Source organism: Balaenoptera musculus, chromosome 13, assembly GCF_009873245.2.
Source record: "Balaenoptera musculus isolate JJ_BM4_2016_0621 chromosome 13, mBalMus1.pri.v3, whole genome shotgun sequence".
Taxonomy (NCBI): Eukaryota; Metazoa; Chordata; class Mammalia; order Artiodactyla; family Balaenopteridae; genus Balaenoptera; species Balaenoptera musculus.
Window position 1 is genome coordinate 63,756,217 of NC_045797.1, and position 14,465 is coordinate 63,770,681.

The following is a 14,465-nucleotide window of genomic DNA, read 5'->3' on the forward strand; positions in this document are numbered from 1 at the left end:
AAGCAGAGAGATAAGGCCTGACGTCACCCAAGAAACGACAAAAACCAGTTCGACATTTCACATAATAGTAAAATGAACCTAAAAGTTTGGATTAGAAGTCATACTTCAGAATAAATCTGTCTAGATGTAGGCACTACCCTTCTTGATTTAGGGTCAGTTGACCAAATGAGTTTTAGAGTCAGGACATCAAACGTCCCTGTCTCTGGTCCCTTCTTTCCATTTTAGTAAGTGTTGAAAATCAACTATGTGTGTGTGAGTGAGAACAAATAATTTCAACCAAATAAACTTGCCCAAATAAACCTAACTATAAACTTAATTATCAAATCACTACCTCATTTTGTTGTCTTGTATTTAGCCATAAGAGAGGTAGTTCTAGGGCAGAATTTGGTAAACAGCCAGGTATCATGGAAAATCAGGAACTGAACATAGTAGATACTACAGATCAGCTATCACTCTTCTTGCTTGGAGGACCGTGAGAGCCTGCAGGGCCCTATCCGGTCTCATCCTAGGCCAGCGACCAGCAAATGGGAGGCAGAGGACAGCTTCTGACTGGCAATGCCACACAAGGCCCCCGGTCCAGCCAGACAGCACACCAGAGAAGGAACAGATGACATCCTCAACCCCTCAGGAAACATCACAAAAGCACATCGGCCCACAGTCATCCAATACCTAAGTTCTCATTCTGATTCTTCTTCTATAATTTAGTAGATGAGACTTCATTATCTAACAGCTACTGGGCACATACAGCAATATGAGAATAAGAAAAGACACATCCCTGCCTTCACAAAGATCATTTCTAGAGTAAATGTGCATGGAGAATGTTCTGCAGAGCCAGTTCCAGGCCAAGTCAACACTGCTGAATAGACCAAGCTTGATGGTCACCTCTCTGTTCATTCCCCATGTCAACAAAAGCTCTTCTCTACTGCATCACCGTCCGAATGAGCTTTTCCCAATTTGTCTTTCCCTTACCCAATTCCTCTAGCACCTGGCACTTCCAAATCACCTTCCTTTCCCGCTCAGAGCTAAATTTTCATTCCCACAAAACGACTGACATCTCCGCTACAAGAAACAACCTGATTCAATGAAAGCACTAAAGCACAGTGAAGAGAGCAAGGGTTTTTAGAGCCAGACGGACCTGGGCTCACATAGTGGGTCTACCACTTGCCAGCAATATAACCTACGGAAGTCACTTTGACTGGCTGCAATGGTTTATGTGTCAACTTGACTGGGCCACGGAACCTAGACAGCTGGTCAAGACAGGTCTGAATGTTTGATGTGAAGGTATTTTCTACATGAGATTAACATTTAAATTAGTAGATTTTGAGTCAAGCAGATGACTCTCCAGGATGTGGGTGCGCCTTATCCAAGCAGCTGAAGGCCTTAGGAGAAAAAGAGACTGATCTCCCCAGAGGAAGAAGGAATTTTGCCAGCAGACAGCCTTCAGACTCTGGCTGCAACATTAGCTGTTCCCAGGACCTCCAGGCTGCCAGCCTACCCTGCAGATTGGGGCTTGCCAACCTCCACATTCATGTGAGCCAATTCCTTAAAAATCCCTTCTCATCCACCCACGCTATTGGCTCCATTTCTCTGGAGAGAACGCTAACTAATACACTGGCTGAGCCTCAATAACTCCCTCACTTACAGGTGACAAGCTCAATGTATAGACTCAAAATATCATATGCTAAAAGTGTGGTTCAGAGTAGACACAAAATACACGTCAGCCTGCCTTATTAATAAAAGCAGGTATCTCCATCCTCTCAAGGGCATTTGTACACGACTTGATCACTGCTGTAGTGGTAGAATTTCAACAAAGTGAAAACAGTCGAAAAAAGGATATAGGTGAGTTGGAGGGTGGAGCAGAGGAGACCTTCCTAAGGCTTCAAAACTTAGTTCCTCCAATAAGGCCAGGTTTGCCCAAGACTACTAAAAATGTGGTAAAAGGGAGAAGTTTGAGTCTTTTCCTCTCCCTTCTCCTACTCACTTTCTGGAGTCTGTGCAAGTCAGCTATGAAAGATTAAAGGTCACAGAAGAAAAAGAAAACTTAAGAGTATGGTTATTACCCCCAAAAGGATAAGTTTCTGGAATGACTGACCATCACTTATATAGCATATGGGTGTGTGTCTGCCTCTATATGTAAGTTGTATAATCTTAAGAACATATACATAGTCCTAGGATAATCAGCTCACCAAGGATTTTGCTCCAAAATTTCTTCTCCAACCAAAGTGTTTGGAATTCACAACACATATTTCCATAGAAACAACATCAGGTCAACTCACAAGAGCCTATTTTACACGTGGTAGGGATTAATTATAACACTAATCGCATTAAGGTTAGTTCTAGATCCCAAGAACAAGGGCCTTTTAAAGCAGAGCAGAGAGTTTCCCCAAACCCTGGACATTGGCAGACGGTGACGTTGGCCCCTTGCGCTGACTTGTCCACGCTCACTCCCTGGTATCCACCTCGCCCTCATATCCAGGGTAGTGATACTACCTTAGGCACCATCCCTGTGACACTTACTCTGCTCCTCCATCCAAGGACTCTACTTTAAAGTAACATATCAGGCCTACCGCCCAGATTAACCCCAAACTCCAAATCAGCAATTCAGTTTTTAAGGGATTAGTATGTGTATTTGTGTGTAAGTGAATTATAAGAGATTGCTTGTTCATTAAAGCAAGTCTCTGGTTCAGGCTCCATGCGTGGCGCACACACACACACAGAAGAAGCAAAATTTTAGGCATTTTATCATGTGGAGAATAATGACAGAAGTCAAACAAGCTAATTCCTCCTAAACATCTTCTCCTGAAAGGTCTCTGTTTTATAGGTTTTTGTCCTTGCATCATTTCCTAACCCAGAGATTCTCCCTAAGTGCTAGGGTACTGGTGTTTTTCTTTTTCATGACAGCTTCCAACACACTTCAAGTGGGGGTCTTTAGGGGAATAAGAATCATTGTTTCACAGAGTCATCAAAACTCAGCTGTTGGTGTGTCAGGGAACATCAGACCATGTTGCAACTAAACATTGTGCTTCGCCCCAAGCACACATAAGAATAAACCATTAACTAATAAAAAAATCTGCTCCTTCAAAGATGGAAGAAATCCCAGGAGGAAGCCATTGGAAAGGTCTGGTTTACATACCTAAATTTTACTAATGCTCCTATGATTCAAATTTTCTTTGCTCTACAATTATGTGGATCAAAAAGTGTTAATTTATGCCTCCCTCAGATTTCTAACAGGATGTGCCCTTTAAAATGGCCTCTATTTTAATGCCTAAGTCACCTGTTATTCTTTTATCATTTCAAATGACTTATATGGCAATTTACTTATTTCATTAAACACCTCTAGCATTTTCACATTCAACATGATACATAAACCCAGGAACAAGATGCTACCTAGAATGATGCATGATTGGTGTTTCTACTCTCTGAGTATCTTTAACCACAGATTGAAAGGCTGGTTGTAAAGGCTAATTCATTAGTATACTACATTTATTATTTAAAATATAATAAACACGATTATAGTCTATTGCATCATAAGGATTTACACTATACTAAAAAAAATCAATATTGCCCAAAGATTGCTAAAGAATTGGTGGAAATGGGAATGGGACAGAGTAATGAGAGGAATTACAAAGCGTGCTGGTAGGTTCATATATGTAGGTACCCTGAAATATGGGTTTTGCAGATTGTATTTTTTTGTAGGATGTGTTGCTAAGATTCAGGTGCACAGATTCAGGTACTCTGTATAGAGGGAAAAACATTTCAGAAGCATAAACCCTACTAGAAATGCCACATCAGTCAGTCAGGAAAACAAATCTTTTGCTCCTGGTGACAGACATGGGAAAAATCTTCCAAAGAAATAAACATATAGCTCTATACCCAAGTATAGTATTGAATCTTCACCATATATCCAGTGCTGACGGTGATTCCATAACAAACCACCGTAAGAAGGTAAGATGCTATGGTTCTCACATTTGGGCTCCCCAATAACGTATTAACCAACTTGTACTTAATTATAGGGTCGTACAACCAACTCTGATTATACTTTCAAAGCCATGCTGCTCTTATCAATTCAAACATAAATGTAAATATTATTAAGCAGATATAAATTAACCTGGTACTTGGAAGAAGCTGAAAAACAGAGAAGACTTGAGGAGACAGCATATAAGCTAGCCTCTCCTACTAGTTTGTTTTCACTCCCCACCTCCCCCAAACACCTCCAATATACTTATTCACTTCTTGGATGAAATTCCACATTAGAGTTTCATGCCATTAAAGCTTAAAGTCCCAATGGGATGAGTGCTGGGATGCAGGTGTGGGGAGCAAGTAACACTGTTAGAAGGAGTGACAGATGACTTTCCTAGGGAAGTAAGAGCCCACAGGCACCCTTTTCAGGAAACGGGTTATTAAAAATAAATTCTGCGAGAACCAAAATTTAAAAAAAAACAATGCTTCTGAGGCCATTGCAGAGTCAGACCAGCATTTTACAGTGAGACTAAATAGTGGCTCCGCTTAAATAGATGACTTGCTCCTGTCAATTTAGACCAGTTTCCTCTTCCTGATTAAAGGTTCAGCTTGTGGAGTGAGACAAATTGAGTTTCAAATTTGGGCTCTACCGCTTATAGGCTGTGTGACTTTTGGAAAGATCCTTAAACTCTCTGTGCCTCAACTTCTTCATTTCTGAAACAGGAAGAACACCACTACAAGCTTCATAGAAATCTTGTAAGTATTTTATTTGATAATCCATATAAAGTACTTATCACAGTGCCTGGCACTTAGTAAGTACACAGTAAAGATTACTACATTACTGTCACGGTTTTGGTTGTTACTGCTTTTATATGGGAGCAAACAGTTGGCACAGATCTGTCTGTACAACCTCAAGGCCATGATGCTGTGAGACCGCTAAGTGAGGAAAACTAGGAGCGTAAGCTGAGACAGCCACAGAGGAGGTGGGAAGAAAGGAAAAGGCATAAAATCGATTATGAAGATCTAATGACTTTCTTGGAGACCAAAGGAGATGACAGAGTCAGAGGTGACACAGAGGCTCCCAGCCTCATTTCTGGGGAGAACAACATCACCATGGACAAAACCACCAAGTCAGAAAGGAAAGCCCATTTTTCTCTCTCTGCTAGAGAGATCTAGCAGTCATTTACCCAGTCAGCTTTATAAAAAAAAAAAAAAAGGATCTAGAACTATGAGATCCAATTTGTTAGCCCCTAGCCACATACTACTACTTCGATAAAATTTAAATGAGATACAATTTAAAATTCAATTCCTTAGTCACACCAGCCACTTGTGACTAGTGTCTATCACATCAGAAATGTTCTGTATCTGCACTGTCTATCATCACAGAAAGTTCTATTGGACAGCATTGATCTAGCCCAAAAGTCAGCAAATTTTCTCTGTGAAAGGCAAGATAAATATTTTAGGCTTTGTGGCCCATTTGGTCTCTGTTTCAACTTCTCAGCTCTGCCACGGCAGCGTGAAAGCAGCCTTAGACAGTATGTAAATGAATGGACATGGCTGTGTTCCAATAAACCTATTTACAAAAACAGACGGTGGGACAGATTTTGCCCATGGGCTATAATTTGCCAATCCCTGATCTAGAATCCTAAAGTTAGAGGCACAAAACCCAATTTTAAACCTCAAATGTCATTTACAAGCTATATGATCTTGAAAAGTTACTTAAACTCTCCTAGCTTCAGTTTCCTATTATGTAAAATAATTCATATCATAAGGAAGCTGCAGAAACTAAAAAGAAATGATGTTCATGAATATGACTGGCTTTTCGAAGGGATGAGTTCGGCATCTCATGATTTCCAGAGTTAGGGCAGAAGCACATCTCCTCTCTAACCCTCTATTTCTGTCAGTGAGCACCAAGTCCATGGGTCAAGAATATTATGAAACAGCAAATATGCAGGCTCAAAATTCTTTTACCTGGGCCCTTTGAACCTGCGGACACACCCTCCCCAGCTCATCCTGGAGCTCTTGAATTTCTGAAGAAAATTAATTGCAGCTTAAAAAGTCAGAAAGCTTTCCTACTCTGACTGCACAGGTTATTATACTTTTCTTGGATTGGCTCTGAGAAATCCTGGAGTTTCACCTTTCCCCACAGCGAGGTAGGAGCAGGTCTGGAGAACGCTACTGCAGCAGCGCCCTCATCCACAGACACAGAGGTCAGAGACAGCAAACGCCAGAACCCTCCTACTTTCTTCTTTCAGCTTGGCTAAGTCAAGGGCAGGGCGCGGGCAAGGAGAGAAAGTGAAGTGGTTGCAACCTTTGGCTGCAGTCAAGGAATTCTGAGGGTGTTCACCTCCGCGTATTCGAGAACAGGGAGAGCTTCCCACTGCTCCTCGGCCACTGCCAAGTGCATTTCTCTGAGTTCACAGAGTCAGCCACACCTTTTATGGCCTGGATGTGCCCTAAATTCATGCTGCCTGAGCAAACGTGGTCAATCTCCTCCATCTGCTTCCACGGTCTATCCAAGGCTGTTTTTATATCTTGCAAGAGCATTTACTCCAAATGATAGATAGCTTTGCTCAGTGCCTTTGTGCGTCTGTGTGCGCATCTGTGCATGCGTATGTGCGCATGTGTGACCCCCGGTCTCCTTCTGCTACTTCCCCCATGACTATCAAGGGTACCACCAACTTGCCAGTACTTTTTTCCCCTACTTGGTAAGTATCACCTTCTCCCCTCATTCTTTCTCAAGACATTCTTGCTCTTCAGACGTCCCTATCAACTTCTTCAAAATATGGTTCACCCACAAATCAGACTGGATTGAACCAAGTCACAAATCCTGAAAGATTTTACATATCTCTATGATATTACATGTGGTAAATTCAGAGGAAAGAGAAATAAATCTGCCCACTCAACGCTGGTAAAGAGCCCAGGTTTTAACTTCAGACTCTAAACGGGAACATTTAACTAGCAACAAACGTCTCCTAATACTTATCGTTTCAGCTGTTGTAGCTGAACCATAAAATTGAATTATTTATTTTTCAAATACGAATGGATGGTTGTTTATAAGTTCAGTATTATCTGGGCAATGACAGGGAAAATAAATGCTAAGGAGAGTGTGTTTCAAATATCTCATTGGCAGGTTTCTACAATCTTATTAAAACCTGGATGTCTGCCCTTAGCTCTAGACATCAGATCTAGTCAAATAAAACACTTTGCGACCAGTCCTCTAAGTGTACCTAATCTACAACGTTCAATGTAGTAATTTTAACCAGACTACAAAGCAAATTATTTAAGGAAAAACAAATATTCACAGCAAATTCTATATTCAAACTCTAAAAATCTTTTATGCTTAAATTATACAACTGTATTTACAATACTCTACTCATGTAATTCCAATCAGCCAGAAGTTATCCCTAAATTATCTGGATATTGTCAACAATGTGATTTTTGGCCTGAAATTTCCAAATCCTTGCATCAGTTTTCAAGTGTACCTTGTATGCAAGCATAATTTTACAGTCTAATTTTACCACCCGCCAAAAAAAGCCCTATAATTAGGTGTCTGCCTGCTTTATGATCAGAACTGCCTGTGAAAGAACACGGAGGAACTTATGTGCAAAATTTCCTAATCTGTATTTGACAGGTTTCAAAGGAAAATAGTAGCAATTAGTAACAATGTTCCAAAACACTCAACAAACTCATCTAAAAGTAATGAATGAGATTGCCATTTTTATTTTATTACATTTGTCTTTATTTCACCATGTCTATCCATCACCTTAGGGCACAGAGTTAGAGATGCACAGTTAAAAGCAAACGATGGTACCTTCATGAAAAATATGCCTTGATGATATGACAAATTTAAAACTGGGGACCAGAAAGATACAACTTAACATATACCAATGCCACATTATAAAAACAGGTAAATAAAAACAAAAACCTAGCAAGACAAAAATTAATGCAGGATTGCTCTTAACATTATCTCGACAGTTTTCTGCCATGCATTAGTTTTAAATGTTTAACCTTTAATCGTATGTGACTTTGAAAAATCTGTTGCATTTACCTACTTTGTAATAATGGGCACAAGTACCCTAAAAATAAGGTAGTCTTAAAAAATGCTGTGTCTGAGCACTTTACATCTAAAATGCATACATCTCTAATTGTCAGGTGATCTGTATTGATTACACTGGATTAGGTTTTGTGGCAAGAGTGTCTTTTCGGAGAAACTACATTTTCTGTACCAATATTAGAACATAAGATTTGATGGAGGATTTTTATCCTTAACAAGTTAAAAAAAAAAATCTTAGAGACAGATTTGTAAGGCAAAATAGTTTAGCTTCAGGGATACATATCAGTGGTTTTTGAGGACAACAGAATAGAATATTTGAAATTAGAACTGAATAAAAAAATCTGAAACACAGAGCCTTGCTAACTATTTCCCAGACTCTTCTAACCAAGAAAGTACAGTGAAACCTCATTAAATCAGACAGAAGTGACTCAGAATTTGGACTAATTAAAGACAGAAGCTGGGACAAAGTTTCACTCCACCTAAATAATGATTAAAATACTCATGAAGGAAAAATCTGTTTTCATGTCTTAGGTATGCTAATTTTAATTAACTGTTTTCTTTGCATAAGTATAATTCCTCTGTGTGCTTGTTCTCTACCTTAAGTTTAAGCTGTCATTTTTTCTGAACACAATAAAAATGCATTTTTAAAATAAACATAGATTTATTGTAGTATATCAGGCCGCCTCCTCCCTCCTGTCATTTTAATGACATTTTCCTGCATATTTACAGTATTCAGTTGACCGCTGAGTATTTACCTTCTTTTGGATACTTCCCAGTTCCCACCCCCCCAAAAAAAACCAGATGCAAAATAGTAATAAAAAGTGATCATTACTTACGAACACAACTTGAGAAGGTAGGATCTGGCCCAAATCCTATTTTGCAGGTACATCTATAGCTGCCCATCGTATTCAAACACTCACCATTAGGGCACACACCCTGTAGTTGGCATTCATTAATATCTGCAGGAAAACAATTCTTTTAGAAAGAGAAGTCAAGCTCTATGGAACAGATTCTGGCTGTAAATTGCATTCCCTGTCTTTATCACTATAACACCTCTCAGTTATAGTAAGTAAGAGATGCAAGCAACTTTTAATGCAGCACCAGTTTAATCAAATCAAACATTTACTGAACATCTACAGTTTAGCAAATATTTACTATGCACCTACTATGTACCTGGTTCTATGCTAGATACTAGAGACTTACCAGTGAACAAAACTGACCAAAGATGCCAGCCTTCACAGAGCTTATATTTTAGTGTTAGTGTTTTTTAAGTATTATAGGGCATACAGGTAAGGCGAAGACTCTCGCCCTGGAGACACTTATAGTCTAGTTGTGCCTATAACTATGTAAAAATTAAAGAAGGGAAAATCGTTATCACAATCAGAAGAAAGGTCATAAACCTGAAGAAATTAAATTATGAAATTGCCTGTATAGACAAATAAGAGCTACTAAAGGAAGGTGGAGGTAAGGGAGACTGCAGCATGGAGAAGGAGGTAAGACTTCATCAGGTGTTGAATTGGGGGAGAAGCCAGATGGATGGGCAGGAAGGGGTGAATGATCTACATGGGTGGACATCAGAGCATGAGCGACAGAGACTGGAGAAGGAAAGGGATCAGGAAATCATGAGTCAAACCGTTGGCTGGAAATGAAGTTTCAGGAAGGTGAATAGTTGGAAAAAGAGCTGGTTAAAGCCAGGCTAGGTTTGGATCCAATTTTATTGAAAACAGGGAAATATACGAAAGGTTTGTGAGCAGGAGGAAGATATAATCAAGGGCGGGCTCTAGGGAAACACATCTGGCCAGCACATGGCTTGGTGAGATGAGATTAAAAGTTTGATCACTGAAGGAATAAAGCACGTATGAGACTGGTGACAAGCCAGGTTAGTGAGAATAATCAGGAAGAGAAGGAATGAAGTTTTGTTTTTTGTTTGTTTGTTTTTGAAGGAACAACTGACAGTGCATGGTGTTTGGTGTTTGACTGGCCAACACGGGCACTGGATTAGAAGAGGGTCAAAGATGCCCTTGAGGCTTCTAATCTGAGCAAAGAGGAAAAGACACTATTGGTTTTGTAGAAAGTTCTGTGAAGGAAAAAGGCAGATGAAGAGATAAGTTTTCCACATGAAAGAATGCTCAACATCACCAATCATTAGAGAAATGCAAATCAAAACTACAATGAGGTATCACCTCACACCAGTCAGAATGGCCATCATCACAAAATCTACAAACAATAAATGCTGGAGAGGGTGTGGAGAAAATGGAACCCTCTTGCACTGTGGGTGGGAATGTAAATTGATACAGCCACTATGGAGAACAGTATGGAGGTTCCTTAAAAAACTAAAAATAGAACTATCATACGACCCAGCAATCCCACTACTGGGCATATACCCTGAGAAAACCATAATTCAAAAAGAGTCATGTACCACAATGTTCATTGCAGCACTATTTACAATAGCCAGGACATGGAAGCAACCTAAGTGTCCATCGACAGATGAATGGATAAAGAAGATGTGGTACATATATACAATGGAATATTACTCAGCCATAAAAAGAAACGAAATTGAGTTATTTGTAGTGAGGCGGATGGACCTAGAGACTGTCATACAGAGTGAAGTAAGTCAGAAAGAGAAAAACAAATACCACATGCTAACACATATATATGGAATCTAAAAAAAAAGAAAAATGGTTCTGAAGAACCTAGGGGCAGGACAGGAATAAAGATGCAGACGCAGAGAATGGACTTGAGGACATGGGGAGGGGGAAGGGTAAGCTGGGACGAAGCGAGAGAGTGGCATGGACATATATACACTACCAAACGTAAAATCAATAGCTAGTGGGAAGCAGCTGCATAGCACAGGGAGATCAGCTCGGTGCTTTGTGACCACCTAGAGGGGTGGGATAGGGAGGGTGGGAGGGAGACACAAGAGGGAGGAGATATGGGGATATGTGTATATGTACAGCCGATTTACTTTGTTATAAAGCAGAAACTAACACACCATTGTGGAGCAATTATACTCCAATAAAGATGTTAAAAAAATTTTTAAAAAGAGGTAAGTTTTACACTAGAAGGTCATGCTGGGATACTCAAGTATTGTATAAATATCCAGCCACAGCAGCAGATTCAGGAATAAAGTGAAAGGAAAGTATCGCTGGAAACAGAGCCTCAAGGTCATCTGCATGTGGTGATTGCTATGGTCTCAACGTTTTGTGCCCCCCACCCCACCGCCAGATTCATATGTTGAAATCCTAACCCTCCCTAAAGGTGACGGTATTAGTAGGTGAGGCCCTTGCGGGGTGTTTCAGTCATGAGGGAAGAACCCTCCTGAATGGGATTACTGCCTTATAAAAGGGGCTCCAGAGAGATCCCTAGTCCCTTCCACCATTTGAGGACACAATGGAGACATCTGTAACCGGTAGAGGGCTCTCACCAGAAGGTGGCCATGCTGGTGCCTTGATCTGGGACTTACCCGCCTCCAGAACTGTGAGCAATAAATACCTGCTGTTTCTAAGCTTCCCAGTTGGTGGTATTTTGTTACAGCAGCCCAAAGGGACTAAGTCAGTGGCCCAAGAGGAAATCAAAATGATTTGGAAGAGGAGAGACAAAAATGTGGCAATTTTTTAAAAAAGATTATAGAGTCATTTTCAAAGGTAATTAAAAATACACAGAATGTGACAAGTTAAAAGTAAAAAAGAATTAGTAGTCATCTATTTTATTCAGGGTGGCTTATGAAGCTTAACAGTTAACAGACTTGGCTATTAGTGTTTCCATGTGAAATTATATTTACTTCTCTCAATCATTAATTCTAATAAAACTTCTATTAAGGATCCTAAAATGTTAATTTTCTACATTAAACTGAACGCCATGGTAGCAAAACATTACTAGCAGAATCGTCACATAAAAAGGCAAATGCAGCCTGCAATAAATCACTATTTGCTTATATTTCATATTCTACGTAGCCAAAGATATCTACATGGACATATTTTACCCGACACATGACAATATGACATTTTCCATGATATTCAAATGACAACCCATGTTTGTTATGTAAATTCTACAGCATTCCAGCTTGCATGCAGCTGGAAATTGGTATAGCTAGATGACACCTGGACCAGCATATGGTCCAGCACCTGCCCATCTTACTTTTGATCAGAGTGTGTGTTGTATTATAACGCACATTTATGCACAGCATGTAATTGAAAATATCCCCCTATAACTCATTCCCTTTAAGAGAACCACCATGAAGGACCAGGAAGAGTGCCAAGTCCAGTTGGGGCTTACGTGGTACAAGCCAAGCCCCTACTGTATGTCCCCACTTAAACCTCAAATTTGGGTAACCAGCCAGTTGTGGTCAAAAAGGCTGGACCACTGTTTCTCCTCATGTTCCCACTAGGGTGTGACCATCAGCCTTCCTCTTTCTCTGAGGGGCTTTTACTCCTGTTCATTGACTGTACTATTACACCTTCCATGTTTATCTCTTGGGACCCAGAATTTTCCCTTATCTGGAAGTTTCTATGACAGTACCATCCAGTCTCCCTGCTGGCTAACCTCCCTGCAGGTTAAGGTGGTGTTTGTCCCCCACAAAGCATAGATACCTGATACACAACCACTGCCTTATGCTCTCCTCCAATGTCCCCTCTTTGACTCTCAACATTGCCCACCACTTCGACCATGATGCCATGGGAATGGAGGACAGAAATTAAGGCTTAAACAAAAACACCATGGCTACAGAAAGGAAGAAGTAGAGTGAAGAAGAGGAATCATATAAAATTTTCCCTTCCCTTTTCCTACCATCTCTATTCTAATCAGCTTGTGCCACTAGCAATACCACTTCCCCTAATTTTGGCTCCAGAAACCCAGAAGCATGGATACACTCTCACAGCTTCCAGAAAAACTCCCATTTCCCTCAACCACCTCAATTTATTTTTATCATATTCTAGAAAATACCATAAATTAGAGATTAATTAAATTTCCAAGATTTTTTCTTTTTAAAGTTACATCCAGCTAAGTATATCAATCTTAAGTGTACAACTATATGAGGTTTTTGTATATACATACATGTATACATGCAAGTACATATGTGTATACATGTGTGTGAGCACATACTGTATAACCACCACCCAGACCATGACTTAGAACATTCCCAATGCCTCAGAAGGCACTTCATGTCCCTTCCCAGTCAACCTCTTTGCCCCCACAGGTAACTACTATCCTGATTCCCATCATTGTTGATTAGTCTTAGCTGTTCTTAAACTTCATATAAAGGGAATCATATTGTATATATTCTTTTGTCTGACTTTGTTATGCCTAAGAGATTCATCAATGTTGTTGCATACAGTTCATTTTTCATCGCTCTGTTACATTTTATTGTGTGAGTACAAAGTTAATTTATCTGTTCTACTGTTGAGAGACATTTGGGGGGTTATTTCCAACCATGCACCTGTGAACATTCTTATATGTATGTCTTTTGGTAGGCCTAGGCACTCATTTCTCTTGGGTATATATCTAGGAGTAAAATTTCTGGGTCACTAAATAAGGCTCATGTTTATTTACTTCAATAAATATTGTCAAACAGTTGTCCAAAGTGCTTATGTCAGTTTCCATTTCCAGTACCAATTGCTCCACATCCTCAACAAATTACTGTCGGTCTTTTTCATTTTAGTCATCGAGCGGGAGTGTAGTGTTATCTCATTGTGGTTTTGACCTGTATTTCCTTTTCGTATATTTAGTAGCCATTTAGATCTAAAAGCAATCTCTCCTACAATGTAAATCCCTATAGGGATGTTGTAGGTCAATAAAATTGCTTCCCTCTCAGTTGATTCTCAAAGTGGGGTATGCTTAGCTATGGGACACTTTGGGTTGTTCCAAGGACTGGGGAACACTCACTGGGTGGACACTAGGGAAATGAACAAAGTGTGGTTAGTCCCCCTTGACAAAGAAAATTGTCAATAATGCCCTCACTGAAAAACTCACACACAGGGGATGAAAATATGACTTTATAAGTACAGAAAGGACGATCTTAAAGTAAAGTTGTCTGAGGAATGATGGAGTGGAGGTGAGTGCTTGCTCCATGAGGGGACTTGAAGGGCTGCATTCACTCAACTCAGCCTCTATATTGTCTACCTCTGGATGGTCTCCTGCTGTCTCTGAGACTGTGCTTTGGCCTGAGCAAGAAGCAAAACAGACTAGGTTCCCCAGATTGCTGAGTTCGGGGCTGTGTGTGGTTTGTGATCTGCAGACTAGAGTCCTAGCATCACCATGTCTGAGCGGGGCGTTAAGGTAATTCATCAGACTTAACTGTGACCTGCGGACCTGTCCCTGGAGACTGGGCACCCTACACACCTCTTTTAAGCAAGGCAGTTCCTTTACATCTGCTTCAAAAACTGAACTTCTAAGATGGCATTTGTAAAGAAAATTTGAAAATCACTGACATTATTTCTGTGAAAAATCATAT

The 14,465-nt window shown here is 40.1% G+C and overlaps 1 protein-coding gene across 8 annotated transcripts in view; it reads right to left on the bottom strand.

Moving 5' to 3' along the window:
• Positions 1 to 14,465, bottom strand: part of LTBP1 (latent transforming growth factor beta binding protein 1) — a 418,216-nt gene that overhangs the window by 146,436 nt on the left and 257,315 nt on the right. For all 8 annotated transcript variants that reach the window (XM_036872897.1, XM_036872896.1, XM_036872900.1 and 5 more), the window contains one exon: positions 8,854 to 8,976. In XM_036872897.1, coding sequence (XP_036728792.1) covers positions 8,854 to 8,976 — 123 coding nt within the window. The remainder of the gene's footprint in view (positions 1 to 8,853; positions 8,977 to 14,465) is intronic.